The 24,960-nt window shown below is 59.2% G+C and overlaps 1 protein-coding gene across 5 annotated transcripts in view; it reads left to right on the forward strand.

Annotated features, from left to right (window-relative positions):
- The window catches only part of PBX1 (PBX homeobox 1), a 193,401-nt gene that overhangs the window by 136,466 nt on the left and 31,975 nt on the right, over positions 1-24,960 (forward strand). For 2 of the 5 annotated variants that reach the window (XR_006741896.1, XM_036443011.2), the window contains exons 3-8: positions 1,730-1,974; positions 6,899-7,089; positions 12,354-12,489; positions 15,839-15,998; positions 22,173-22,285; positions 23,372-23,461. Coding sequence is in view for 4 of the 5 variants with exons in the window: in XM_036443011.2 (XP_036298904.1) it covers positions 1,730-1,974; positions 6,899-7,089; positions 12,354-12,489; positions 15,839-15,998; positions 22,173-22,285; positions 23,372-23,461 (935 nt within the window). In the remaining variant the exon portion in view is untranslated. The remainder of the gene's footprint in view (positions 1-1,729; positions 1,975-6,898; positions 7,090-12,353; positions 12,490-15,838; positions 15,999-22,172; positions 22,286-23,371; positions 23,462-24,960) is intronic. The other 3 variants (XM_036443012.2, XM_036443014.2, XM_036443013.2) reach the window with 3 other exon arrangements.

Raw genomic sequence — 24,960 nt, forward strand, 5'->3', positions numbered from 1 at the left:
TGCTCCCGAACACCTGACTGCTGTGGGCCTGCCTCTTAGCCCAGGCTGGTCCCTGCACTGCTGCGCACACCCCAGGACAATGTGCTCTGGCTCCGGCCTCCTCCCACCTGTGGGTGTGAATCCAGCTGGGCAAGCACCACCTGTCCTCGGTGAGGAGGCAGTGCCCTCTAGTGGGCCCTGCGGGGAGCTGCTCCGGCCTGGTCGTGGCTCAGGCCAGACAACCCACTCCTGCCCTGAGCCTTGCACTGGTGTTTTCTCCTGGAGAGGAAAAGTGGGCAGTAAGAACAGGGGGTCCTCTAATCTTGGGGGTTTCGGTAAAGGATTGGCCCAGGGCCAGTGGTGAAAGGGTGGCTGTGACCTCAGATGCATTGCTCAGGGGTGTGACAGTTTCTGTAGAAATCACCTAGGGCAGCCGCGGGGATTGGCCCTTTAAGGTGGCTGCAGGGAGGCCGCTGGGCTGGGAGGGCGGGCGGCGCCGTCAGGGACCGAACCTGATCGCATGTGATGGCTGCGGATTAGGTAACAGCTCCGCCGTGGAATTGGATCTGGAGGGCTCATTTGAGTGCGGCAGGTGCCCGGGGATAAAGGGACCTTTTAAATAATCACTTTGTCTCCCATCGCCAGAGCAGGAGGCGTCGGTTCTGCTTAGGCCGGCGCCCTTCTCGTTTATTCCACATGGTGGGTTTGTTTAACGGCCGTTTTCCTCTCAGTCCCACAACCGTGAGCCGTGGCCCATGTGTGTGTGCGGGGTGTGAGCGGGCGTTGTGCCTCCCTCACGCCCGCATGGCAGTCCGGCCGTTGGAGGCAGAATCGGCCACAGAACAGAGTGGCGGCGAAGGCTGTCTCTCATCCCTGCTGTTCCCATCGGGACCATTTTTTTCTCTGAATTTTTCTACCGGAGCCCCAGCATGCATGGTGCCTCACATGTCTGTCACGCCAATTTCTTATTGTCCACAGTTAGAAACCAATTATATTACATTTCAGTGGGTCCTGATTTCTTTTTGAAAAATATTTTCATAGGACTCAGGAAAGGATAGAATCCAAGTGAAACACACGTCTACTGTGATTTTTAAATTCTCCCTCAACTACACGGATCCTTCATGCTCTCGGGCATCACACCCTTGCCCATCTGACCCTCCTCAGCAGCATGGCTTCCTCCCAGGGTCCCTCCCCCGCCATAGACGTTCCTTCCTGGTTTTTCTGAGAACCAGGCCGTTGTCCAGACCAAGAAGAACAGTGGTTAGGCCGGTGTGCCTCAGGGTGTGATGCAGGAGTGCACTTCCTATGAACCACTTTTCCGGCTGGTTCTCCTTGCGTTAGATACAGCCTTCCCCGGCACACCCCTGGGCTCACCAGGTGCACCCCTCCCTGAACCAGCTCTAGCCTGTCCCCAATGTGTGGACACACTCGGGACTGACTGCTGCCCCGCGGGCCCCAGTCACCCCCCTCCTTTCCGGCCTCATCCAAGGCCTTCCCAAGTTTTTGCACTGGACATTCTTCCCAGGTTTCTGCTCACCGAAGACCTGGCTGCTGGCACCCTCGCTGGGTGCACTGAGCTGTGTGTCCGGTGCAGGGTGTGCCAGGGCTGAAGGAACCACCTGCTGACCAACTAGATCACTCCCTCCCTTAGTCCACCCTCTCCCCGCCCTTTGCCGCCCGGGCTCTGTGGGTGCTTTCAGCTCTGGTTTTCCCGTTTGGTGCCCACTGACGCCCTCTCTATCTCCCGCAGTTCTGAGCATCCGGGGCGCCCAGGAGGAGGAGCCCACAGACCCCCAGCTGATGCGCCTGGACAACATGCTGCTGGCGGAGGGCGTGGCGGGCCCCGAGAAGGGGGGTGGCTCGGCGGCAGCGGCCGCGGCCGCGGCGGCCTCCGGAGGGGCCGGCTCCGACAACTCGGTGGAGCACTCGGACTACAGAGCCAAGCTGTCCCAGATCAGACAGATCTACCACACGGAGCTGGAGAAGTACGAGCAGGTAATGCCACCGGCCTCCTCGCTCAGCCTCCGTCACTGCAACCAGCCGCCTTCCTTCCCACCACGCAGGGCATCACGGTGCCCTCAGCCCCTGAGCAGAGCAGGGCCTCTGGACCCTGGAGTCAGACAGACGTGGGTTCCCATCCTGCCCCCTGCAGTGGTGTGGGGCCTGTGTGACCGTGTGTGTGTGTGTGTGTGTGTGTGTGTGTGTGTGCGTGTGTTCCCCTGCAATGGTGTGGGGCCTGTGTGACCGTGTGTGTGTGTGTGTGTGTGTGTGTGTGTCCTGCAGTGGTGTGGGGCTTGTATGACCATGTCTGTGCCTGTGTGTGGGAGTGACTGTGCCCCCTGCAGTGGTCTGCAGGACCAAGCGTTCCACAGCTGCCCTGGCGGTGTTCGTGCAGAGCTGAGCACTTGGAGTCAGGCTGTTACAGGAAAGGGTGGGAGCAGCTGGGAAGGGCAGAGGCATCATGAGGGTAAGGATTCTCATCCAGAGGGCTCCTCCAGCTGAGACCCCCCTCTGCACACCGCAAGCTCACACACACACACACTCTTACACTCACACCCAGTCACACACAATCACATTCTCACACACATGCATTCACTATCACACACTCACACTCAGTCACACACAAAATGTCATAGTCTCAGACACATACTCATACACTCAATCACACACACAATCACAACCTCACACACATGCACCACTCACACACAGTCTCTCACAGACACAGTCACACATGCTCACACACACATGCACTCACACACACGCATTCGCACACACTCACAGACACAGTTACCCATACACGCTCACACTGGCTGACGCAGTGACACACTCTCCCATCACGCTGTCTCCATGGCGGCCGGAGCAGTGCCCGTCCAGCAGTCCCCACACCAGCCGTCCCTCAGTGACGGGCAGATGTCCTGACAGCACAGCGCGCATCCTCCCTCACTGTCGGGTCCTGGCTTCCGCTCCTTCCTCGGCTCCCCCAGGAAGAGGGAGCAGGAGCCACAAGGGAAAGCCCTGCCCTCCAGGCCACTGTGACTGTCAGGGGCAGGCAGATGCAAACTTAACAGACACTTTACATTTTAAAGGAGAAATAGGCACTTAAAACGTTAAAGTGAAGAAGTTTCATTGTGGTACTCAGACCTGCCGACCTTTGAAGTGGATGTCTGCTAAGACCTTCGCTAATGAGATAAACTGGCGCTGGGCCAGGCCTGGGGAAGCAGACGGGTGGGAGGCTCGGCCGGGAAGCCAGCGGTCACCCTGCCCTCTGGGACAGAACCACGCCCTCCACGGGGTGGCTTGTGTGGACACTCCGGGCCCAGGATGTGGTGGAGAGCTGGCTGAGCAGGAGCCAGTGGCAGTGGCCCTGAGCGATGGGCACCTGGGGAAGACACAGGCATTTCTATGAAGGCTCCCGGCTCTGTGCTTCCTCCTTCCTTTCACGAGTCAGCCTGCCTCTGGCATAACTGCTGGCCTGGCGTCCAGGGAACTCACGCCCAGAACCCAGGCCCAGGAGAGCCTGGAGTGCATCCCCCACTCCTCCCCGCTCCCCTGCGCCATCCCCGCAGTGGATGTTAGATGGGAAGGTATTGGGAACTGGCTTTGTTCTCAGCACAGAACTGACTTCCTGATTTAACCCCATCACCCCTCTGTCACCTCAAATGAGAAAGCCACTGTATTTCCTCTGGGGAATTCTGTTTGGTACAGTGAGGAAACGGAGGTCAAAGGTCAGGTGATATGCCTGGAGCTCAGCCCGCATGGGCAGGTTGCCCGGGGCTGGGCTATGACCACGAGGGGCCACCTGCCCCCCGGGGCTCTGTGGACTGCTGGCTGGCCCCAGGCCTCAGCACTCCTCAGGCAGGTACCTGCGCCCCTGACAGAGGTGCTGGGCCCTGGGCGCCCCGGAGCCCAAGCTCACATGCGGTGGAATGGTCCCCGGTCATCACTCTCAAGAAGGACTAAGAAATCACCACCTGGCACGCAGGCTTTTCCGGTGAGAGCCAACACCGCTCAGCGCACTCTGGGTGCCTGATCTCACATTCGATTGTTGTGTTGTTTATTATAGCGAATAGCAGCTTGCGGGGGAATATGCCAATGCCGTTGGCCTTCTCTGAGACAATCTTACTCATTTTTCTGTGACCATTCCTCCTGGCAGCTTTTTGAAAAATAGGACAGCTCAGCAGAAGAAATTGTGTTGGTACCTGGATGCAATGATCAAGTTGACTCTTTAATAGCTGCTTTTGTTGTGCGCGTTGTTTTGATTTCAGTTTGTTGCTGGTAGAAAACCAGGTGTAAGGAGCCCTGGGGGCTTCCCATAACAACCCCCCTCCTCACCCCACCCTCCTTGCCCCGCCCCTGCAGCCACCACAGCGGCTGCACCGCTCTGCCCAGGACGACTGGTCCGGCTGCTGCTGGAGATGCGCCTCAGAGAGGAGGGGCGAATTGTTCTGTTCATTGCACGGGGTTGGTGCACGGTTTCAGCAGCCTCTCTGAGGCGGAGCTGGGAGCTGGCTGTTCTCACAAAGCTGCCATGGCAGTAACCTTGGGGTTAGCCCCCCTGCTTTCTTCAGAAAACGGGGCTCCCCTGGCTTTGCAGGCTTCCAGCTTCTGTAAGCAATGCTGCCGGGATGGGGATGGCCCGCCCGTCTCCACGGCTGACCTGGGCTGGTCACTCGCACCCTGATGAGACTGGCCTCCCCTCCGGAGGGGAGAGGTGGATGTAAGGGGAGAAAAGGAGAAGGTGGATGTAAGATGGATCCAGGGCCCGAGGCCAGACTGTCTCAAAGGCCTGTGCTCTCCCAGGAACAGCCTTTCAGAGACGGCCAGCCTGGGGGCCGCTGCAGCTCCTGCTCCCGGAAGGGGCCGTCCTTGACCTCCAGCAGTGCCCTCTGCCCCAGAAACTGCCACCTGTGTGGGTGGCACTGCTTGGCCTTTGTAACCCGGCTCTGGTTCTGAGGGGCAGCCCAGCACCAGGGCCGAGCCTGGGGGATGGGAACGGGTGCAGGCAGTTGAAGTCTGGAGAGATCTGGGCCGGGATGTTCTGTCCGTCTTCCCGGACTGGGAACGCAGCACGCTGCTGGCTGCACGTCCCAGCAGCTGGCCGGCAGCTGTGCAGCTGCCCCTGGGCAGTGGGTGGGGGCCCCCTGTCTGCCTGTGGCTGGGCGGGAGGCCCGGGAAAGGCAGTGGGAGTACTTTTATTCTCAGCAGCGAAGGCATGCATTGTGGCCGCGCCCTGTAGCTTCCCGATGGGAGCCAGTGCCCTTGGCAATGCCTCCTCACTGGCCCCCGAGTGGGGCCGTGGAAAGCCTTGGCTGCTCCCCCGAACCCGCACCCCACCCCAAGCATCCTGGAGTCCCACAGCTCACGATAGGGTTACCCCCTTTTCTGTACACGGAGTGGGGTGGTTTAGGGCAGAAGAAACTTATCAGAGCCTGTTTCTTCGGCAGCATTGTAGTGGCGAGCAGAGGCCACCTGGACCCCATTGTCCATGGGTTTGTCCTCAGCAGGTGTCTGCAGAGTGGAGGAAGGCACCCAGGAGCCCTTTGGTTTTACCAGGAGGGAGTGTGAGGCCTGGAGCTCCCCAGCTGTGATAATACACCGGTCCCTAAGGTCTCGGTCTTTGAAAAGACCGTGATACACGCTGAGATGGCCCCACAGGAATACAGTAGCTCAGTTCATGCTCCCTGCCTCCGAGGGGGGTGTTGTCAGCCGCGTCCCTCCTCAGGAAGACAAGGTAGAGACGTGAAGTTAATGACTTCCAAAGGCCCTCAGCCAAGGGAGCCAGAGGGACTCCTCCTCGGCCTCAGCTGTGTCCCAGCAACGGGCCCCATCCACAGGGCACGGCTCAGGAGTGTGGGCACTGCCTGGCTCCCTAGAGGGTCAGGAATGATCGCGCCCACCCAAAGAACAGAGGAGCTCTGGGTGGCGACAGGGCTCACCCAAATCTGCAAGGAGCAGGTCAAGGCCAGCCCCCCAGACCCAGAGGATGCATCTCTGCGTAGCTGTTGGCAGCCACACTCAGAGGACCGCTCGGGGAGGGGCAGCGGCCGGGACTGTCGCTGCGTCACTGACCAACAGGAGGGCTTCGTGCTGCCGAAATGTGGCGACGCCTGTTGCCGATCACAATTGCATTTCGTGGTTAAGTCTGGGCTGGACCTCTGGGCCTTGGGGTCCCAAAGCAGCCTGTTCCTTTTTCTTTCCACATCGCATCCGCATTGACGACAGTGCGTGAGCTCACTGGGAGCAGGTGACGAGGAGGGCTTTACTGAGTGCCGTGCTGGGAACCTGACTGCAGGTGATGAGGACAGAAACTAGAAGAAAGGGCAGCCAGTCAGAGGGGCGGCCAGGATGCCTGGGCCCGAGGACACGGCAGTCACCCTGCCTGGCCCTTGTCTGCAGGGCGAGCCCCCTAACCCTCCAAGCCCCATGGGGAGGCTGTGCCTGTGGCCCCCGCGTTGTGGACATGGGGCCCCCCAGAGGCTGGCGAGGAGGGACTCCCCGTAATGAAAGTGGGAGTGGAAATGGGTTGATGGAAAAGCTTAGAATCCCAGGACCCTACTCTTCTGTGGACGAGGCAGGATGTGCTTTTGTGACCCCAAACCCTCTGTGGCTGTGAACGTTGCGTGAAGGGTTGTGACCTGCATTTTACACCGAAATTATCTTCTTGTTTTTTTTTTCAGTAGTAAAATCATGAGTAAAAAAAGATCAAAACATGATTAAGAATTTTCTTTTCTCTCAAAGTCTATATGTGGCCCAAGGTTAGCCTCAGGGCTGATGGGTTTCCAGCCGCCACTTAGTCTGTGCCTCCGATTTGACAAAATGCCATCAATGTTCCGTGCATCCCTGCACACACACCCCGGGGTGCCGCACAGCCCTCCCCCGCCCCCCTCCCAGCCCCTCACCTGCGTGTCCTGTCCCCCAGGCCTGCAACGAGTTCACCACCCACGTGATGAACCTGCTGCGCGAGCAGAGCCGGACCAGACCCATCTCCCCGAAGGAGATCGAGCGGATGGTGAGCATCATCCACCGCAAGTTCAGCTCCATCCAGATGCAGCTCAAGCAGAGCACGTGCGAGGCCGTCATGATCCTGCGCTCCCGCTTCCTGGACGCGCGGTGAGTGGCCCTCGGCCTGGCCTCTGGGAGCGTCCAAGGGGCTGGGGTGGGGTCAGGGAGGCCCTGTGGCCAGAGCTGCAGGAAGCATGGGGCTGGCAGGGAGTCGGGGGAGAGGGCCATCCCTGAGCAAGGACAACATGGCTAGGGTGACAGCAAAGGCAGGACTTTTTCCTACCACTGGGGACCTCCTCTTTCTAATTTATTGATTTGAGAGAGAGAGGCATTGATTTGTTGTTCTACCCATTTTTGCATATTCGTACTTCATCCATTAGTTGATTCTGTATGTGCCCTGACCGGGGATGGAACCCACAGCCTTGGTGTGTGGGGGAGGACACTCTCTCCCCCTGAGCACCCGGCGGGCAGGGACCTGCTCTCTGGGCCCGTAGGCAGTTCCGTTTGAGAGCTGGCGTCCCCTCGGGCCCTGTGCAGGCCGAGCCGCGTGCCACGCTCCGGGCTGGGGCTAGGAGAACAGATGGTGACCCGGTGCCGGGGGCACAGGGAGTGCAAGCTGGTCCAAGGCCCAGACCTGGGCTAAGGCTCCATGCTTCCTTTGGGATTGCTGCTCAGGACCTCATGTGAGTTCAGATCATTCAGTTGAAACCATGGGTGCAAAGGCCCTTTAAGACCAAACCCGAGAACAGGTGACAAGCCATGGGCTCTCAGCCCCTCCTCCCCAGAGCAGAGGGTTCGGGCAGCGCTGGACTTCTCCGGTGCCCGTTCCCCGCCAAAGGTATGGGGATCGGGCCTGCTGGGGGGAGAAGGGGGCACCGTGTGACCTCGCAGGCGCCCCTCGAGAGGCTGCCTTGCTGGCTGCACCTGGTCCCCAGGAAGGCAGTCACCTTCCTTGTGTCATGTTCTGAAGATGAGCCCAGTCTCCGATTTTATTATTAATCAGATTGGGGGCGGGGGGGCCCGCAGTGAGGGTTTTTTCAGACTGGCTGCTCTCTGCATTTGTCTCCCCTGGAATCGTGTGTTTCCGCTCCATCGTGGCCTTTGCCGCCACAGGCCGGGCATCCCCTCGCTCCGTGTTGTTCTGTGTGTTGTGGGCCCTGGAGCGTAGGGTGAGGGCGCCAGCCAGCAGCCTGCCTCTGGGCCGGCGGAACAGCCACAAGAGAGTAAAACGGAAGATGGCTTTTCTCGGCTGGGCGTGCCAATGAGTGAGGAGGGGGAACCCCGAGGCAGGACCTGCGCCCCCTCCTCCTAGGCCGCCAGCTCGGCTTCTCTCACGCAGGCTGTTCCTCCCTGAGTGCAGCCGCCACTCTGCCATCCCCATGGCAACGCCCCTTGTTAAAATGCTGGAGTTGGCGTTTATGTTGGCAGATACTGAAAAAAGAAAAGTTGGACCCAGGCTGAGTTCTTTTCAAGAAAGGAGGCGGGGAGAAGGGAGCAGGCCGGTGCCCAGACTGTTCTTGCCACAATCCTGCTGCATCTGGCCGCGGTCGGACGCAAAGCCGGGGCCTCTGCTCCCATGGCTTCAGTCGACCGTTCCCTTCGGCCCGGGACCATCCTTCCAGGGGCTGCTTCCTGTGGGGTTGCAACCTCTGCGTCGTGGCGCCTGAGCCCCCGGTCCCAGCCAGCACAGCTGAGCAGCTGTCCTGGGTGTTTATTCTGGGGGGACACGTGGTGTCAGTGGAAGAATGTGGCCCCCAACGCCGTCCTGGGCCAAGCCAGTGGCTGTCTGAGCGCACACCCAGCGTGGGCGGCCTGCGGGCAGGCGTGGCCTCTTCCCGCGGCGGCGGCCCGGCTGCAGGCCCAGTGGAGAGGTCCCCAGAGGACGGTGCCTCACTGTCCCTGCTCATGGGGTCGCCAGCTGTGACCCAGGTGCCGGCCGAGGCCGGACTCACCTGAGGCTCGGGGTCTCTTCCAAATAGCTCCACGGAGCAGAGTTCGGTTCCCACGACTCCGGGGCAGGTCCAGGCTCTGGGAGCCGCGCCCCCACAGGCAGTCGCACAGCCGTCGCAGGAGGGTCCTACCATGGCAGCGACAGCCCAGGGCCCCCTGCACGGACTCCCCTCCGAGGACCAGAGCCTGCGCTGCTCTCAGCACCCGCACCCCCTCTCCCCTCCCCCGCTCCCAGGAGCTGTGGGCCCGGGTCTCACAGGCTCCGTAGAATCCACCTTCCCCCTCTTCCCTGAGCTCCGCCCAGGTTTTGTCCACGTAGTCATTGCCTTTTTCTCTGCCTTATGTTGGCTTAACTGAGCCAGAAAACAGTGGCTTAAGAATTCCACTCACCTGTTAATGCGCTCATCCATTCAGTGTTCGTCATTTCATGCCACGTCCCAAGCCTCGTGCTGGGAAAGGGGAGCTGAAAGCGGTGTGGACAGGGAGCCAAGCGGTCGCCTACCCCTAACACTACCCCTGAGGGGTAGGCGACCGCTGATAAGAGGGCTTGTAAGTCCTCTTATTATTATTGAGGTTGGCAACCGCTGCCCTCAATGATTGTCTGGCAGCAATTTGACGTTTCCAATACCATTCTGCTGGCGAGAGCAGTCAGAACGTCACCGGTGCGGAGTGTCGTGTGCGCCTCACCGGTAGAGGGCTGCAGGAAGGGAGCGGGCCGGGCCTGGAGGAGAAGGACAGGGAGGCCGCCAGAAGGGCTGGTGGAGATGGGTTTGTTCGTGAGCGGAGTGCTTGCTCACAGCCGGAAGCTGAGCTAGCACTGGGACGGCAAAGACGAGCACAACCACGTGAGTCCAGCCTTCGGGAGCTCATCTCACGGCACAGAGGCTCTTAGACACCATGCAGAACCACCCATGAATCCTGGGACACAACTGCCAACCCCGTGTGGCTGGATGGGGTGGGGGTGGGGGGGCACCGTCCTGAGTCTCAGGGAAGCGTGAGGTCAGCGTGGCAGGAGCCGTGGACGGCAGTGCCCTGCGGTGGCCACGCAGCGCTGCCTGCGTGCTCACTGGGCTGGCCCTCGGTCTCAGATGAGCATGGAACAGCCCCTCCCCGTGGGGCTGCCGGCAGTTGGGAGGCACACGCCTGTGCACAGGCTGGTGAGAAAGGCACGGCGGGTGGGAAGGCAGAGTGTGAAAGCCAGGCGTGTCTTTGGGGAGCGGGGCACATGTGGTGTAGCTGGGAGAAGTTGTGTAAGCAGGGCTAGGATTGGGGGGAATGGCACCAGGGACAGGATGGACCCCTGGAAAGCCAGAGCTGTGCCCTGTATCCAGGACCAGCAGGGCTCAGGCTTGGGTCAAGGTCAGGGTCAGAGTGAGGGGTAGTGTTAGGAGTAGGGGTAAGGTAGGGTTGGGTTAGGGTTGGGGTTGGGGTAGGGGTAGAGTCAGGGGTTAGTGTTAGGGGTAGGGCTAGGGTTAGGGTTTAGTTAGGGTTAGGGTTGGTTAGAGTTGGGATAGGGTTAGGGTTAGCATTATGGTTGGTGTAGGAGTAGAGTCAGGGTCAGTGTTAGTGTTAAGGTAGGGGTAGTGTTAGGGGTAGGGCTAGGGCTAGGGTTAGGGTTGGGATAGGGGTAGAGTCAGGGGTAGTGTTAGGGGTAGGGCTAGAGTTAGGGTTGGGTTAGGGTTAGGGTTGTGTTAGGGTTTGGTAGGGGTAGAGTCTGGGTAGGGCTAGGGGTAGTGTTAGGGCTAGTGTTAGGGTTAGGTTTGGGTAGGGGTAGGACAGGAGCAGTGTTAGGTATAGGGATGGTTAGGGTTAGGTTTGGGTAGGGGTAGGACAGGAGTAGTGTTAGGTGTAGGGATGGTTAGGAGACAGCATGTATGGTGCTTAGCAAATAAGTCTACAATGCCTACATGTCCCACTCTAAAATCCCTCAGATTCAAGGAGTTTTTTCTCCAATATGTCGCATTTATCCCGGAATAATTCACCCATGTCCATATTTTTAAAAAATATATATTTTATTGATTTTTTGCAGAGAGTTAGAAGAGGGATAGAGAGTTAGAAACATCGATGAGAGAGAAACATCGATCAGCTGCCTCCTGCACACCCCCTACAGGGGATGTGCCCACAACCAAGGTACATACCCTTGACCAGTATCGAACCTAGGACCCTTCAGTCCACAGGACGATGCTCTATCCACTGAGCTGAACCGGTTTCTGTGATATTTCTTAAATTCAAAACCTAAAGACCAACTCTCTGAGGTTTGATTGGCCTGGTTTGCGAGCTGATAACACTTCAAGCCAAAGTGAGTAGCCGGTGTCTGCGGCCGAGCACCCGTCCTGGGAAGTGTGTCATTTCACTCGGTTTCTTAGATCCTGACCAATCCTGGCCCCAGGGTCACTGGCCTGGGCTGACACCGCCGGGAAGGAGCGGAGCAGGCCATCAGGGGTGTGGCCCCTGGGAGGTCACCCCTCACTCACACGGCGAGGGGCTCCCCATCAGGGCAGCCCTAGGGGCGCAGGGCCCCCACCCCAGACAGCTGTCTTCTCCAGCCAAGAGGAAGCCAGAGGTGAGGCCAGGACAAGCTTGGGAACGAGGTGCCCGGCCCTCCCCCCAGATCCCGTCATGCGGGAGCTGCAGACGCTGCCTGCTTTGCAGTTGGGTTTCTAATTCAGTCTGCCCAGTTCTGAGGCGGGTGACCCAGAAACCCAGCGTGATTGGGAGAGTGGCTCGGTCTTGCCGGTGTCTGGGCAGATGTGGCTCATACCTGTGGACAGATGGTGCTCACCCGGTAAAATCAGGCACTTCATTGTGTTAATTAATCCACGCGGGACCCTGAAAACACAATATTAGCTGAATTTCCTGTCTAGCAAGGTGGTCCGCGCTTTCTGTTGGCTAAATTGGGAAATCCTATCCTGGCACAACCAGGGATGTTCTGGGCATCTTGTCCATGAGGGAAAGCTTTTGATAGAAGCAAGAAAGGCAGATGAGCTCATTTACCGTAAAGGAGGGACGGCCGGGCCTGCAGTGAGCCGTGTCCCACCCAAGGCCTTCTGGGAGGAGGCAGTGAAGGAATTCTCACTTTGAATTAGTTCAGTTAGCACTTTTTTTAAGCGCAGAAAAACGCTTTTATTCAAAAAATGGTCGGAAAGAAGTCGGTATGTCCTCTGCCACTTAGGGCTGTTCTTTCCTGGAGGTCCGCCTCGCTCCAGGGCCAGCAGGACAAGCCCAGGGCCCTTCTGCGCGCCAGGCCCTCTCTGGGCCCAGTGGGTGTCTCACAGCGGTGGGTGTGTGATGGAGTGGCAGCCAGCCCCTGGGCACAGCCGCCGGAAACCCTGTCTTCTCTCAGCGGGCCCTGCTCTCCCTGTGCATGTGCATTTGGTGTGAACGCCTTTTTGTGTCTCCTCTGCTCCCTATCTCCCCTGCAGGCGGAAGAGACGGAATTTCAACAAGCAGGCGACGGAAATCCTGAATGAGTATTTCTATTCCCATCTCAGCAACCCTTACCCCAGCGAGGAAGCCAAAGAGGAGCTGGCCAAGAAGTGCGGCATCACCGTGTCCCAGGTGAGGCCTCAGCCTCGGCCCGCGGGCTCTGGCGGCGGAACCTAGGACAGCGGGGTCAGCCCGCTCTGTGTGAACAGGGGGCTTCGGCCGGGATCCGGGGGCCTGGCCAGGGACCAGCTGGAAGCAAAGACCCGGTGGAGGGCTGTGGCACGGGGCTCGGTTCCTCCCACCGACAGCTCGCTGCCTCCACACGGAGGTGCTTACTTGACTTTGGAAAGCTCTCCTGTAGTTTCTCAGCCACAGGCCTTTCCTCAGCCCATTTCCTGCCCCACCCAGGACCTCCATGAGCCAGGGGATGAACTTCCACGTGAAAGGGACAGGCGGGCCTTCTCTCTGTGCTCAGGGATGAAGGTGTGGGGAATTAACGCCCCGTGTGCACTGGAGTGGTCGCACACGCCTCCGAGTGCCCCTCCGCGGGAGCAATGCCGTGACCGGTGTCCGTTGTCAGGGCAAGATGCAGGGTTTGGGATGTCCCCAGACCCGAGTCTTCATTCCTGTGAGAAGGAGAGGAGGCAATATTCACATGTAAGAGGGTCCATGCGAACTTTCGCTCAATCGGAACCTCAGAATCCACCCCCGGTCTCTCGCTGAAATCTACCGCAGAAAGACTTCCTCTGCGTTATGTCCCGTGAAGAGACCACCTGGCTCTCCGTAGTGGGTGGGCAGGGAACTGACGTAGTGGGAGTTCGCTGGGCGGCTGCCAGGCACCTGGAACAAGCGCTGCCGCTGCATTGCCTGAGCTGGTCCTACTCCGGCGCTCCCTGCGGGCGCACTCCCATCGGCCTGAGATTAGCCCGGCGGAATGAGGCCTGGCCAGAGCACAGGCTCCCCGGGGTCCCGATGGCGAGCTCGCCAGGGCTTCCCCCCTCCCCCCCACGCTGAGTGATCCTGCAGCAGCGTTAGCAGCCCCCCTCCAACTCTTTTCCTGCTCCCCTTCCTTAGGCACTGACCCAGGAAAGTCATCTCCAGTCCTGAACCCAGGAAGCACCTTCCAGGGGCCAGGGCGGGGGTCCTTTGTCTGCATCTCCAGCCCTTCTCCTCTGCACCTAGACCCTCGGTCCAAGGGGACGGAGAAGTGACTTTTCGGTGTTGGCTGGGTGTTTGGCAGGCGCCAGCTGTGGACCAGGTCCCTAAATCCCAGCCAGGGCCCGCCCTCTCTCCTTCCCTCCCTCCCTCCCTCCCTCCCTCCCTCCCTCCCTTCCTCCTTTCTTCATTAAAATTGCCCCTCCCAATCCTGAATCAAAATCTCAGGGGCAGCGGGGAGGCTGGGAGTCTGTTCCAGCAGCTCTCCCTGCACTTGCCTTGGCGAGCACTGTTCTGTGTGCCAAGTGACCTCGTCCACCTTCACGGCCGCAGACATACCGGCTCCCCCGGAGTGCCAGCCTCACGGGGACGCTCCCTGCGGTGCACACAGGCTCTGGAGGCGTCACAGGGTCACATGCCCTCGGAGTCTCTCCAGAGGAGCGAGGGCTCCTCCTTCCTGGGACGGGGCCTATCAGCCCCTCAGCCATGATGCTGAGCAGTGAGGTCGTTAGTGCGACACGGGTTCTGTATGTCGCCCAGGGCATGCGACAGCCCCTGGTGGACGACCAGGCATTCCGGACGGACCTGGCACCTTCCCTCCCCTCAGCTATTCCCACCTGGAAGGGAACTGTCCCTGACACGTCCCCCTGCACCTCTTCCTTCTCCTCTTTCTCGCTTGGAGCTGATTTCATCATCCCTCAGGCGTGTCCTTTCTTCCTCAGAAGCCCCCCAGGCACCATCCTCCCCCCGTTTCTCAGCTCACCCAGGCCCTCCCAAGTCTGTGTGTTTATTGCCCTGTCCCCCCAGCAGTCAGAGGCAGCCAGGGTACATTGGTGCACATGGACAGTGGGGCGCTGCCAGGGAGAACAGGTCAGGGGTGGACTGCACAGCACTGGTGAATGGCCGCTGTGCCCCCTTCTGGCTGACCTCTGTTTTCCTGTTGCACAAGCACTTACACCACACAGGGCGCCTTCTCATTGGCTGTCTCTCAGGGCAAGATGCAGGATATGGGATGTTCACAGACCCAAGTCTTCAGCATTCGTGTGAGGAGAGGAGGCAATCTTCACATGTAAGAGGGCCCCTGCAATGGCACGGTTTGATTTTCGCAGCAAAGCCTTGCCGTGTTTGCTGCGTCACATGCTGCGTAGAGCTATGAGGGTCAGCGTGTGAGACTGTGAATCTTGTTCACGGATCCCAAAGTCGGTGTCACCTGCAAGAATTCCCTTTGTCTGCCTTCCACATAGACGCTGTGTGTGCGGAGGCGCAGGAGCCGCCGCCGCCCTCGCCAGGCTCAGAGTCTGCTTTGCAGTTATGTAAGCCCGCATTTTGGTGCTAAGTCACACCTGGAATCTGGGGCATGCACCTCCCTAGGCCGGGACTGGGGGGAGGCTCACGGGCGCTGCCCCACTTGTGCCTGGCAGAGGCCGGGACAGCTGCTGTGAGCCTCGCCAAGGGACTGACTTCACAGCAAACGGAAACCAGGTTTATTCTGAGTGTTGGCTTGCACGTGGGAGCCTGGAGCCCCAGTTTCTCCCCAGTCAGGAGGGCGCCCTTGCGCACATGGGCCTGACCCATGGATGCTGATGCGGTCTTAGCACCACAGCTGAGTATCTAGTCCACCTGAAAGGTACCTAACCCCGAAAAGTCTGCTTTTAACCCATCATGGTTGACCTAGGTTTACATGGATATTGAAGGTCAGTGTATGTTTATTGCCCAAAGTCAGTGTTAGCATTGCTATGACAAAGAAAATTCTTGCAAACACTGTACTCATTGGTTTTTATTTTATTTTTATTTTTTAAACATATATTTTTCTTTGATTTGAGAGGGAGAGAGAGAGAAACATTGATGAGAGAATCATTGATCAGTTGCTGGGGATGGAGCCCAAAACCCAGGCATGTGCCCTAAACAGGAATCCAATGTCTCAGGGCCCAGAACAACGTTCAACCAACTGGGCCACACCAGCCAGGGCCAAAACTAACTTACTTTTTAACAAGCGTTTTTGTTTTAGTGTCATACTTAACAGGTCAGCAAGTTCCCCACGCTTGCTGGCCTGAGAGGGTCCTGGCTTAAAGAGTGGCTCCTCCTGGTTGTGCGAATTGTGTTGTGTGAATTGTGTTGTGTGAATTGTGTTGGATTCAGCGAGAGAGTATCGTGTCTTATCGTTGCTGCTCTCAAGCTCTTACTTCAGACCTTTTCCTCAAGGTTGTGAAATCGTAGCTGGAGGACCCCTCTCCCCATATCCACATTCTCGGCTTCCCCTTCCCCCACAATGGCCCTGGTGTGGAGGAGGAAATGCTAACCTTCTCTCTTCTCTCACACGCTCTAGGTATCAAACTGGTTTGGAAATAAGCGAATCCGGTACAAGAAGAACATAGGTAAATTTCAAGAGGAAGCCAATATTTATGCTGCCAAAACGGCTGTCACTGCCACCAATGTGTCAGCCCACGGAAGCCAGGCTAACTCACCCTCAACTCCCAACTCGGCCGGTTAGTTTCCTCTTTGCTCTGGGGGGACTGGGCTCGTGTTGTGCGCGCTCTTTCTGCACCGGGTTTTCTCCAAGCCTCCCGGCTTCTCCGTCTGTGAATCTGCGTGTCCCTTTGGCTGTACGTGCCCTGAGGGTTCCCTTTTATTTCCAAAGCAGGACGTGTCCCCTGCTCACCCGAAGGGCCTGCCTGGCGGTGAGCACGGGTGTCTGTTTAAGGTAAATCGGTTGGTTTTGAGGAGGTGGTGCCACATTCCCCCTTCAGAGATGCCCGAGGAAGCTCAATGGCTGGTGGGTACGTGGACATGGTCCCGGGTCCTAGCACGTGGTCTGTTTCATGGAACCCGATGCTTGTCCGACTGCTGCATCACATACAAGCAGGGTCACCTATGAGCTGGGTTCCACACGTGCATATTCACTTTTCCGGCAACATCTCGTGGATATTCAGTTCTGCAAAGTCAGACTATGATATCTATACTTCTGAAAGTTGTTATTCTTTACCATTTTATTTTGTTCCGTTTTTATGTGTAAAGTACACAAGGAAATTGCCAGTCATTAATTTAGATGATTCCAATTTCGGTCTTCACATTATACTCAGTCCTGTGCTGTGTTCCTGGTTTTATGCACCGAAACTCTGGTTCCAGAGTTTGGGCTCACACCTTACGTGTTGGTATGTGCTTTATCCGAGCCTGAGCTTCCTGCCCTGTGGACAAACATAGCATAAACTGTAACCTCAGTGTGTGTGTGTGTGCTGTGGAGGATATGTTGGTGCTTTTTTCTAAGGGAAAAACCAGAAATATTTCCTAATGAAATGAGTTTGACCTCAGATTATGGCAGTTTACCCCGTGGCTGGGGGTGCACGTGTGAGAAAATCGATGCCTCCGTCGTAAAAAGTCGCCCATTTAAATATGTGAGCTCTTACTGCTGAAAACCTAACGCCCAGCCTTTCTGGGGCCCGTAGGACCTCTGACCCAAAGCTTGTTTGTCCACGAAGGCCCTCCCCCCTGGACGGTTGTTCTTGGAGACACGAGGCCCTGGACCCACAGATCTGTTGCCAGCAGGTTCTCCACGTCTCGGGTGGCGCCATCACGGCCTCACTTTCTTTAAACGAAACCGCGTGGAGGGCTGGGCTCTGCGGACTGGCGTGGTGAGGCGCAGCATCTGGCCAGCTGTTCCTCCCGCACCCAGGAGGGCAGCGGAGCGGAGGTGCGTGCTGTGGAGGTTCCGTGTGTCTCCTTCTCATTGTGGTGTGACTGATCGAGGACTGAAGCCAGCAGGTTAAGAACAAAGCTTCCTCCTGCCCCGTTGGCCGTGATGGAGTGTGTCAGATCCAGCGCCTGGTGGGCATGCCCCGCCAGCAGGCGACTCCTCGGCCTCTTTGGGAGAAGGACAGTTTGTCAGCAAAGCGCACTCCACTCCACACTCCACAAAGGTTGCTGTAACGCAAAGCAGAGGGGAAACGGCTCTCCTCTCCCGTATAGACCTGCCCCGCAGATGGCGGTGTGATTTATGGCGCATCCTCGGACGGCCCTGTGGACTCCGCTCCTCAGGACTCGGTGACTGTCCTCCTTCCTGACGGAGTGGAGAGCAGGCAGCACTCACCCTGCCTGGCGGGGTCCTCGGCCTCTGGGAATGTCACTGTGATGACAGTTTCCTGACGTTTTCTGGTGGCTTCAATGTCATGTGACTATTCGGACACAAAGTAAGTGATTCCGGGAGATCTGAGCCGCGCCCTCCAGGTGTCTGACGTCATTGGAAAGAACTCTGGAGGAGCCCTGCGTGGCTTTCTCTGAAGCAGAAGGAGGGAGTGTGCCCTGTGGGCAGCAGCGGGCCCTCTAATGGCACATGTGTCAACACGAGTCTCAGGCGGCTTGTCTGTGCTCCCGGCTCCTGCTCAGCCCACGTCGCTGCCAAGAGCCAGGGAGAAGCTGAAGAGGCCAAGCGGTCACAGCAGGAGTTCCTGATGCTGCCGTTAGCTCTTTGTTCGATAAGCCTAACGCAGACACGATGGTGAACGCAGACGGCAGGTTTAGACCAAAGGGAATCTGGACATGTGTGGGGCTGGTTGGAAACCTCTTGCTCAGGAGCCTTGGAGCCTCTGGTCCCTGTCGAGGTGGGAATGGTGTCGGAGGTTTGCTCGCTGTAATTGCATTCCTCCTGCAAGGAGGACGCCGGGCCGGTGGCTCCCCGAGGCCTCCCTCCAGAGCTGTTCTGCCTCCCGCTATTCAGCCACTTGTGAGGGCCCCTGCTGCTGAGAGATGCAGGCCTGCTTCCTCAAGCTTATTTCACAAAGCCACCTAACACGGGTCCCTGTGGTGATAGTGAGCATCAGAGATAGTGAGCGTGCCTGGCAAATGCCACATTTTACACCAGCAGAGCTGGCAAGTGGATGCAGAGGAAGAATAGAAGGAAAAAAGAAAAAAAAATTTTTTTTAAAGAAAAAGAATGCAAAAATGGGGTCCAATGAAGTAATAATTACCACCCTTTGTCCCGAAAGTTCCTCTGGGAAGACCTGAGGGAAAGTCCCCAGGACTCTGGATGCTGAGATTACAGGAAGAGCTGACCTCAGACAGAGGCCCTTTGACGAGGTGGGTTATCTCTTGGGAAGTTGGAGGAGTCTCCGCCTCCAGGAAAGAAGACAGTGTCTGCTTTGCCGGGGCCACGTGGCAGCACCGACATCAGCCTGGGATCCGGGTCTGTGACCAGGAAGCTCGCCCAGGAGTCAGCTTTCCACTCAGCTGCTCAGAGGTGCGCGGGCAGCGGAGGCCCCGCCGTGGCAGGTCTCCCCCCGGCCCCGTTTAGTCAGTGGGAGCCCTGGTTCATGTTTGCATTCCACCGGAAATAGGAGGCCTGGGGCTTTGGGAGGGGGAGGGGGAAGATTGTCATGTGAAAGCCCGGACCCCGGCTTCCTGCGAGGAGATCAGTGCAGTCCCACGGCCAGAGGGAAGGCCATGGCAGGGAGGGTGACTGGCCGGCCAGGCAGCCCTGGAACCTGTCCTTGGTGTCCAAAGCCCAGTGGAAGGCTCCCCCGGCTGAGTCTCTCTTCCTGTGTGCCTCCCCTTCCATCTCAGTGCAGAACGACAGCACCGCCTCTCGGGATTGGGGCTCAGAACTTTGACCCACACCTGCCTCGGGCTCCCAACACCTGCTGGGAGCTCCCCGCAGCCAGACGACGTTTCCCTTGCTGCTTTGCCCTGAGCGGGAAGTAGCAGGGCTTTCGAATTGGGCGGAGGAGGGGTCCTGGAGAAGAGAGAGGCCGGCCTGGACACAGCCTTCCTGAGCCCCCCCGGCAAGGCCTGGCAGGCGGCCCTCCTCTGTCTGCCTTGCACAGCCCAGTGCAGAGGACGCCAGGGCTCCTCCCCAGCGGAGCTCCTCCAGGAGGACCGCACACCATCCTGTCGCCGTGCTCAGCAGGAGCTTGCGTCCGGGACACGGGGACTGTCTGCAGACACTTGGCGCTGTGGCCTTCTGGGAGGGCGGCCGTTCCGCAGTGCCAGGCCGGGTGCATGCCACAGGAAGGATGGGGCGAGAGGCCAGCGGTGCCGGTTCTGCAGCCCTGCGCAGCATTGCAGTTTCGTCATCGGCATCCTCTTCTTGGGGTGATGAAGACGGCTGGTTTTCTTCTTCCTGTACAACCTTATGTGTCCTAGAGACTAGACGTTCAGTGCCTGGGACCCCACACTCACACACCTGCCTGTGCCAACGTGTGGCGCCCAGGGGACCCGGTTCCCTCTCGGTCTCCTTCAGGCAGTGTAGCTCCACCCCAGCCCGGAATGTCGGGGTGTTAGCTGGAACCCCACCCCTTCCCCGCTGCAGGCTGAGCCTGTGGGCTGGCCAGCACATAGTGCAGCGTGTTTGACTAATAGGCGGTGATGTGACCACCGCTCACAGGGAAGACCCCCGTGACTGAGCAAGCAATGCTCCTGTGGGAATGAGGCCACCGCACCGCAGAGCCGCCCCCACAGGCCGTGTCCCCCCACTGCCTCCCTGGCTCCAGCGCAGGAGGGAGAACCTGTCTTCTGTTACTTAGATGTCGGTGTGACCTGCCATGAGGGCAGTGGCTCCTCCAGAGCCTCATGAGTCAGGAGCCCTGGTTGTGTGACACGCGTGCAGAGGGCAGCCCCACACACGGGAGCCCCAGTCACTGCTCTGTGTGCTGCCCTGCGCGTGTCCTCGCTGTGTCCGTGCGGCCCAGACACATTCCCGTGACTCTGTGCTCGTGTGTTTCTGAAACGGTGTGCTAATGGCAGCATCTGCCTTGTACCTGGCACATCCCAGGCCTTCGTGGTCATGGATGCCACATTCCCTGGCACTGGGTACCCCTTGGGTTCTCTTGGTTCTCGGTGTGTGTGCCACCAGCCAACATCTGGAGGGTGGTGTTCCTGCTATTGGGCTGGGAAGGGTCGCGCTCCCGCACTCAGACTGTGCGCTCCCGGGAGAGCCGAGCCACTCCAGCTGGTTCTCAGAGCAGCCGGTCCTGGGTGCTGATGGCCTTGGCGTGGGAGTGTGTGTTGTCATACTTACGGCAAAGTGGCTTTTACTATTTAGCTTCTATTTCTGGGATTAAATGAAGATTTAAAAGGGAAATAACTAGGGCATGGAGGCCTGGGATTGACAGGTCACTGAGAGGCTGACTGGGGTTGGAGTGGGAGGGGGGGGGGGCGGGCGGGCTCTGGGCATCACCCCAGCTGGGAGGCCAGAGCTGGGACTACGCAGACCCTGGGCCTGTGTTGCCTATTTTGCCGAAGACCCATCTTTTCTAATTTCTTTGGGATGAGTCACACGAAGAAACGTGCCAGACAACAGGATGTGTGCAGGGCTGTGGCAAGGCCAGTCTCTGGGCAGTGGGGGGCACCCTCCCCAAAGAAGGAACGCCCTGTTTTCCACCTGAAGGGAGCGAGCATGAGCTCAGTTCATGCAGCAAAATAGCTGGGTCCTTGCATGTCAAGGGACGTCCCAGAGAACCCAGAAAGACGCGGTTTTCTGGCTCAAGGTCGTGCCCAGGCGAGCGTGCTCAGCTCAGTCCTCGGTTCCTCTCGGGGCTATTGAAGCGTGAGGATAGGACGGCCAGTTAGCATAGGATCCTTCCGTGGAGAAAACCGGAGCCCGTCCCGGTGGCCGAGCCCTCGGGTAGGAGGCAGGCCGCTCCTGCAGAGCCAGGAAGGCGCCCGGGCTCAGGCAGGAATCCTTGTTGGGCGACTCCGCACGGAGAGCACGCGGCGAGCAGCCAGAGCCTCTGGCTGGAAAGCAGAGTGGAAGGACCTGGTCCCTGCGTCTCCTCTTCCAGGCTAACGTCATGACTTAACCAAACCTTGCACGTCGGGCTTCCTTTCCTAATGCGCTGAGCTGCACGCTGACCCAGAATAATCATGAGCTTCCCACACCCCGTGTTCAGGTTGTGGGGGTGGCTTTTCCCAGGGGAGCCGGGTGGGCCAAGATGGACCTCAGGGCAAGCTCCGGGGAACGGCTCCATCTCGGGCAGCTGCTCTCCTGCCCCGCTGTGGGCCCTGGGCTGTTATCACTGTTGTTATCAGCACTCCATACTCACGCATGCTCACGTTCCTGCTTCCTCTTCCTCCGTAGCGGCAGGTAGCAGGGAGGGTAGCTCATTCTCACACGTTTCCCCACCCCAGAGGCTTTCTGGGCTGTTTGCCACCCAACAAGGAACTTCACCTGCTTTCTAGAAATCAGGAATGCCAGCGGAATCAGACCTGGGTCCTGCCTGCGAGGGCACTGCTTCATGCACCCCTCCCCATGGGCCCAGCGCGGGCGGGCCCACAGCAGCGTATTCGGATGCAGCTGCCCAGCTCGTGCACTCCAGGCAGGGGCGGACGTGGCAAGGACCAGCCCACGTTCTCCCGCCTGCGGTCCCCTGGCCAACCCTAGACCCCAGAGGCGGGAAGGGAGGCCTTGGGCCTGGACACTGCCCACCCCCCCCCCCAGATGAGCAGACAGGATTGCTCGGCCCCTCCCCCAGCGGGGAGCTGCTGCGAGGCTCCCTGCACCGAGGACCCCTGCACCTCTGTCTGCTCTGTCCTCCATGCTACTAACCGGGGGGAGGGGTGTGGGTGCAGTTTCGTTTGGGGGTTGCTTTGCATGTCGCTCTTCCTCTTGCTGTCAGTTGCGGGCGGAGCCTTTTCCTCTCTGTGATTCAGGTGCCTCATCCTTTCCTTTCCAGGTTCTTCCAGCTCTTTTAACATGTCAAACTCTGGAGATTTGTTCATGAGCGTGCAGTCACTCAATGGGGATTCTTACCAAGGGGCCCAGGTTGGAGCCAACGTGCAGTCACAGGTAGGGACCAGCCACTGTGCCGCAGGGGCACCTGGAGCCCAGTGCCCTCGGCCGTGCGGGCTCTTCCTGGTCGTGTCGGCACTTACCGCTTCAGAGGGACACGTAGACACAAACCTTAGCAGCAACCAACCAACCAGACCGAAACCGAGACAGCCCTGGTCGTGGGAATCTCGTCCACACTTGGTGAACGCATTTGGCTCTGGCTTGTCAATCACACTGGGAAGGCGGGGCAGGAGCGAGGGGACCAGTGCTCTGTGCTCACCGCCCAGGACCCAGGGGCTGCTCGGGCACCGGCTCCCTCTCCGGGTCTCCTCTCACTCCGGGTTTCCACCCACTACCTGCCCGACGTGGAGGTGATTCCTGGGGGGCAGGCCTGAGCATCCTGCTTCCAGGTGGACCTCGGGGAGACCCCGGCTGACCAAGCCCAGCTCCCAGCCTTCCCGAGGGCCCAGGGACCCGTTCTGGTGCCGAGTCCACGTCCATGCTGGGAAGGGAAAGTGAAGCACGTGGGGTAGCCCAGGGTCCCGGGCAGCTCACCCTCCCACCCCTGATGGGCAAGGGGTGGCGGGGGCCTCTGGGTCAGAACTGCCCAGGCTTTACCAGTCGTGCCAGCCTGTGTCATGGGCACGTGGCCAGGAAGCACGACATGCCCAGACAGACCGCAGGCGGCGCTCCAGCCCTGGCTCAGGAAGTGCCTGGGTCACATGTGAGGAGATAAGGCCACACTCAGCCAGGTAGCAGCGCTGGCCATTTTGTCCCCAGACAGATGCGTGCCGGCCACACCTGCTCTCGGGCAGTGGCTGGCCGGGTGCCCTCTATGGGACACCAGCCAGGGAGAAGCTGCACGGAGATGTGGGGGGTCATTCCTCCCTCTCCCAAGGTGCCCACCCACCTCCACCTCCCGGAAGCTCAGTGGGTGCCCCCTTTCTGTTACCGTGTTCCTGTCGCCTCTCGGAGCTCGAGGGGAGCCTGGGTTGGCTTAGAGAGGAGTCAGCCTCCTTGTCCACCCCCAGAGGAGCGTCTCTGAGGGATGGTGTGACCTAGCATGCGGAGCCCTGACTAACCTCCCCTCTCTTCCTCCCGCAGGTGGATACCCTTCGCCATGTTATCAGCCAGACAGGAGGATACAGTGACGGACTGGCGGCCAGTCAGATGTACAGTCCCCAGGGCATCAGTGTAAGCACTCAAGTCCCCTCCATCCTCTCCCAGCCAATTAGTCCACAGTCACCTGCTCCCAGGGACACTTAGTGGGGCCCATCTGAGCTGAGTTCCTCGCGTCTAGCGGTGACGCCGTCGGCAGCGTTCTGCCCACAAAGCCGAGGTGCGGGGCCGGGCATCGTGGCGGGCATCGGGGGCTGCCAGACACAATCAGCGTTGGCAGGCACCTGCAGCCACACGCCTCTGCTGCGGGAGCAGCCACACAGGTGACCGGCGTGGGGTGGGACGGGAGCAAAGCTGGGAACCGGTGTCCATGGCATCGGGTGTGGTCTGAAGAGGAATCCTTTCTCCGATGGCCCATTGGAGAGGCGGGGTTGCAGAGGGACGGGCGGGTGCTGAGCATCGTGCATGGGTCCTAGGGTCCCTGCGGCTCCCGACCAGCATGAAAATCCGTAGCGACAAGCTGTGTCGCACAGAGTGAAATCGATCAGACAGACACGGGAGAGCCGAGTGTGGATTTGGGACAGCAATCCAACTCGATTTCTCAGATCAGCCGTCCGCTCCCTCACGGCGGTGACAGCGGCTGGGACAGGATGGCTGCCCCTCGGCTGAGGTCCTGGGCCTGGAGCCCGAGGCGGGGCACTGATGGCCGGGCCTGTGCTGGCGGTGGGGACGGCTTTGTGGCTTCGTTGGGATGATCAGACTAAACTGGGGAAGGAAGGAAGGGAAAGTAGGCATGACCCATCACCCCCGCTGTGCTGGCTGAGGTGTTTCATCTGCCATGGAGGTGACGGTCCCTCCATTCCGTGATGGCCAGTGGCAAGAACTGCGGGCCAGGGAACCCCGGCTTCTCTGTCAGAGGCGGCCTGGGAGAGAGGGCAGGGAGTCAGCCCCGACACGAGGAGAGCGGGGTGTGTGCTGGCTGGGACGTCCTGGCCCCCGAGAGTCTGGCTCACCGCAAATGACCCACTAGAGGGGCCAGGCCACTGGGGCAGGCCCAGAGGCAGCACCCATGCCAAGAGGGGAAGGGCCATCTCGGCCGGAGTTCAGAGCGGCAGGTCAGAGCTGGCCTGGTGTGCTCAGGCAGCCGAAGACCCTGGTCCTCTGTGCTCACGCAAGTTGCTGTTCCCATGGGAACGGGTGAGTCGCCGGTGCCCCCTAGAAACCACCGATCCTGTGGAGTGTGTGCTCAGAAATGGCTTCCAGATGAGCTGAGTGGCTGCGGGGGGCTCCAGCCCATATGCATTCACCCACTTCCTGGCAGACTTTTCCAGAAGGAGCTTTGCTCTGTGTGAGTTTGGGGCGAGAGCATGGCATGCTCACAGAGGAGCTGAGGAGTCTGAGTGGCGGCAGGAAGCGGGGGACGGGGGGGCAGCCCGCATTGGCATCTCTCCAAGCGGGGAGCAGGGCCTCGGACCGGAAGCAGCACCCCTTCCGACGCCACCCTGTGGGCTGGGCTCCGGTTCTGGAGTGTCGTAACCACACATGTGCAGACAGTCACGTCTTCAAAGCACAGC

The sequence above is a fragment of the Pipistrellus kuhlii genome, unplaced genomic scaffold (genome assembly GCF_014108245.1).
Source record: "Pipistrellus kuhlii isolate mPipKuh1 unplaced genomic scaffold, mPipKuh1.p scaffold_m20_p_18, whole genome shotgun sequence".
NCBI classification, from domain to species: Eukaryota; Metazoa; Chordata; class Mammalia; order Chiroptera; family Vespertilionidae; genus Pipistrellus; species Pipistrellus kuhlii.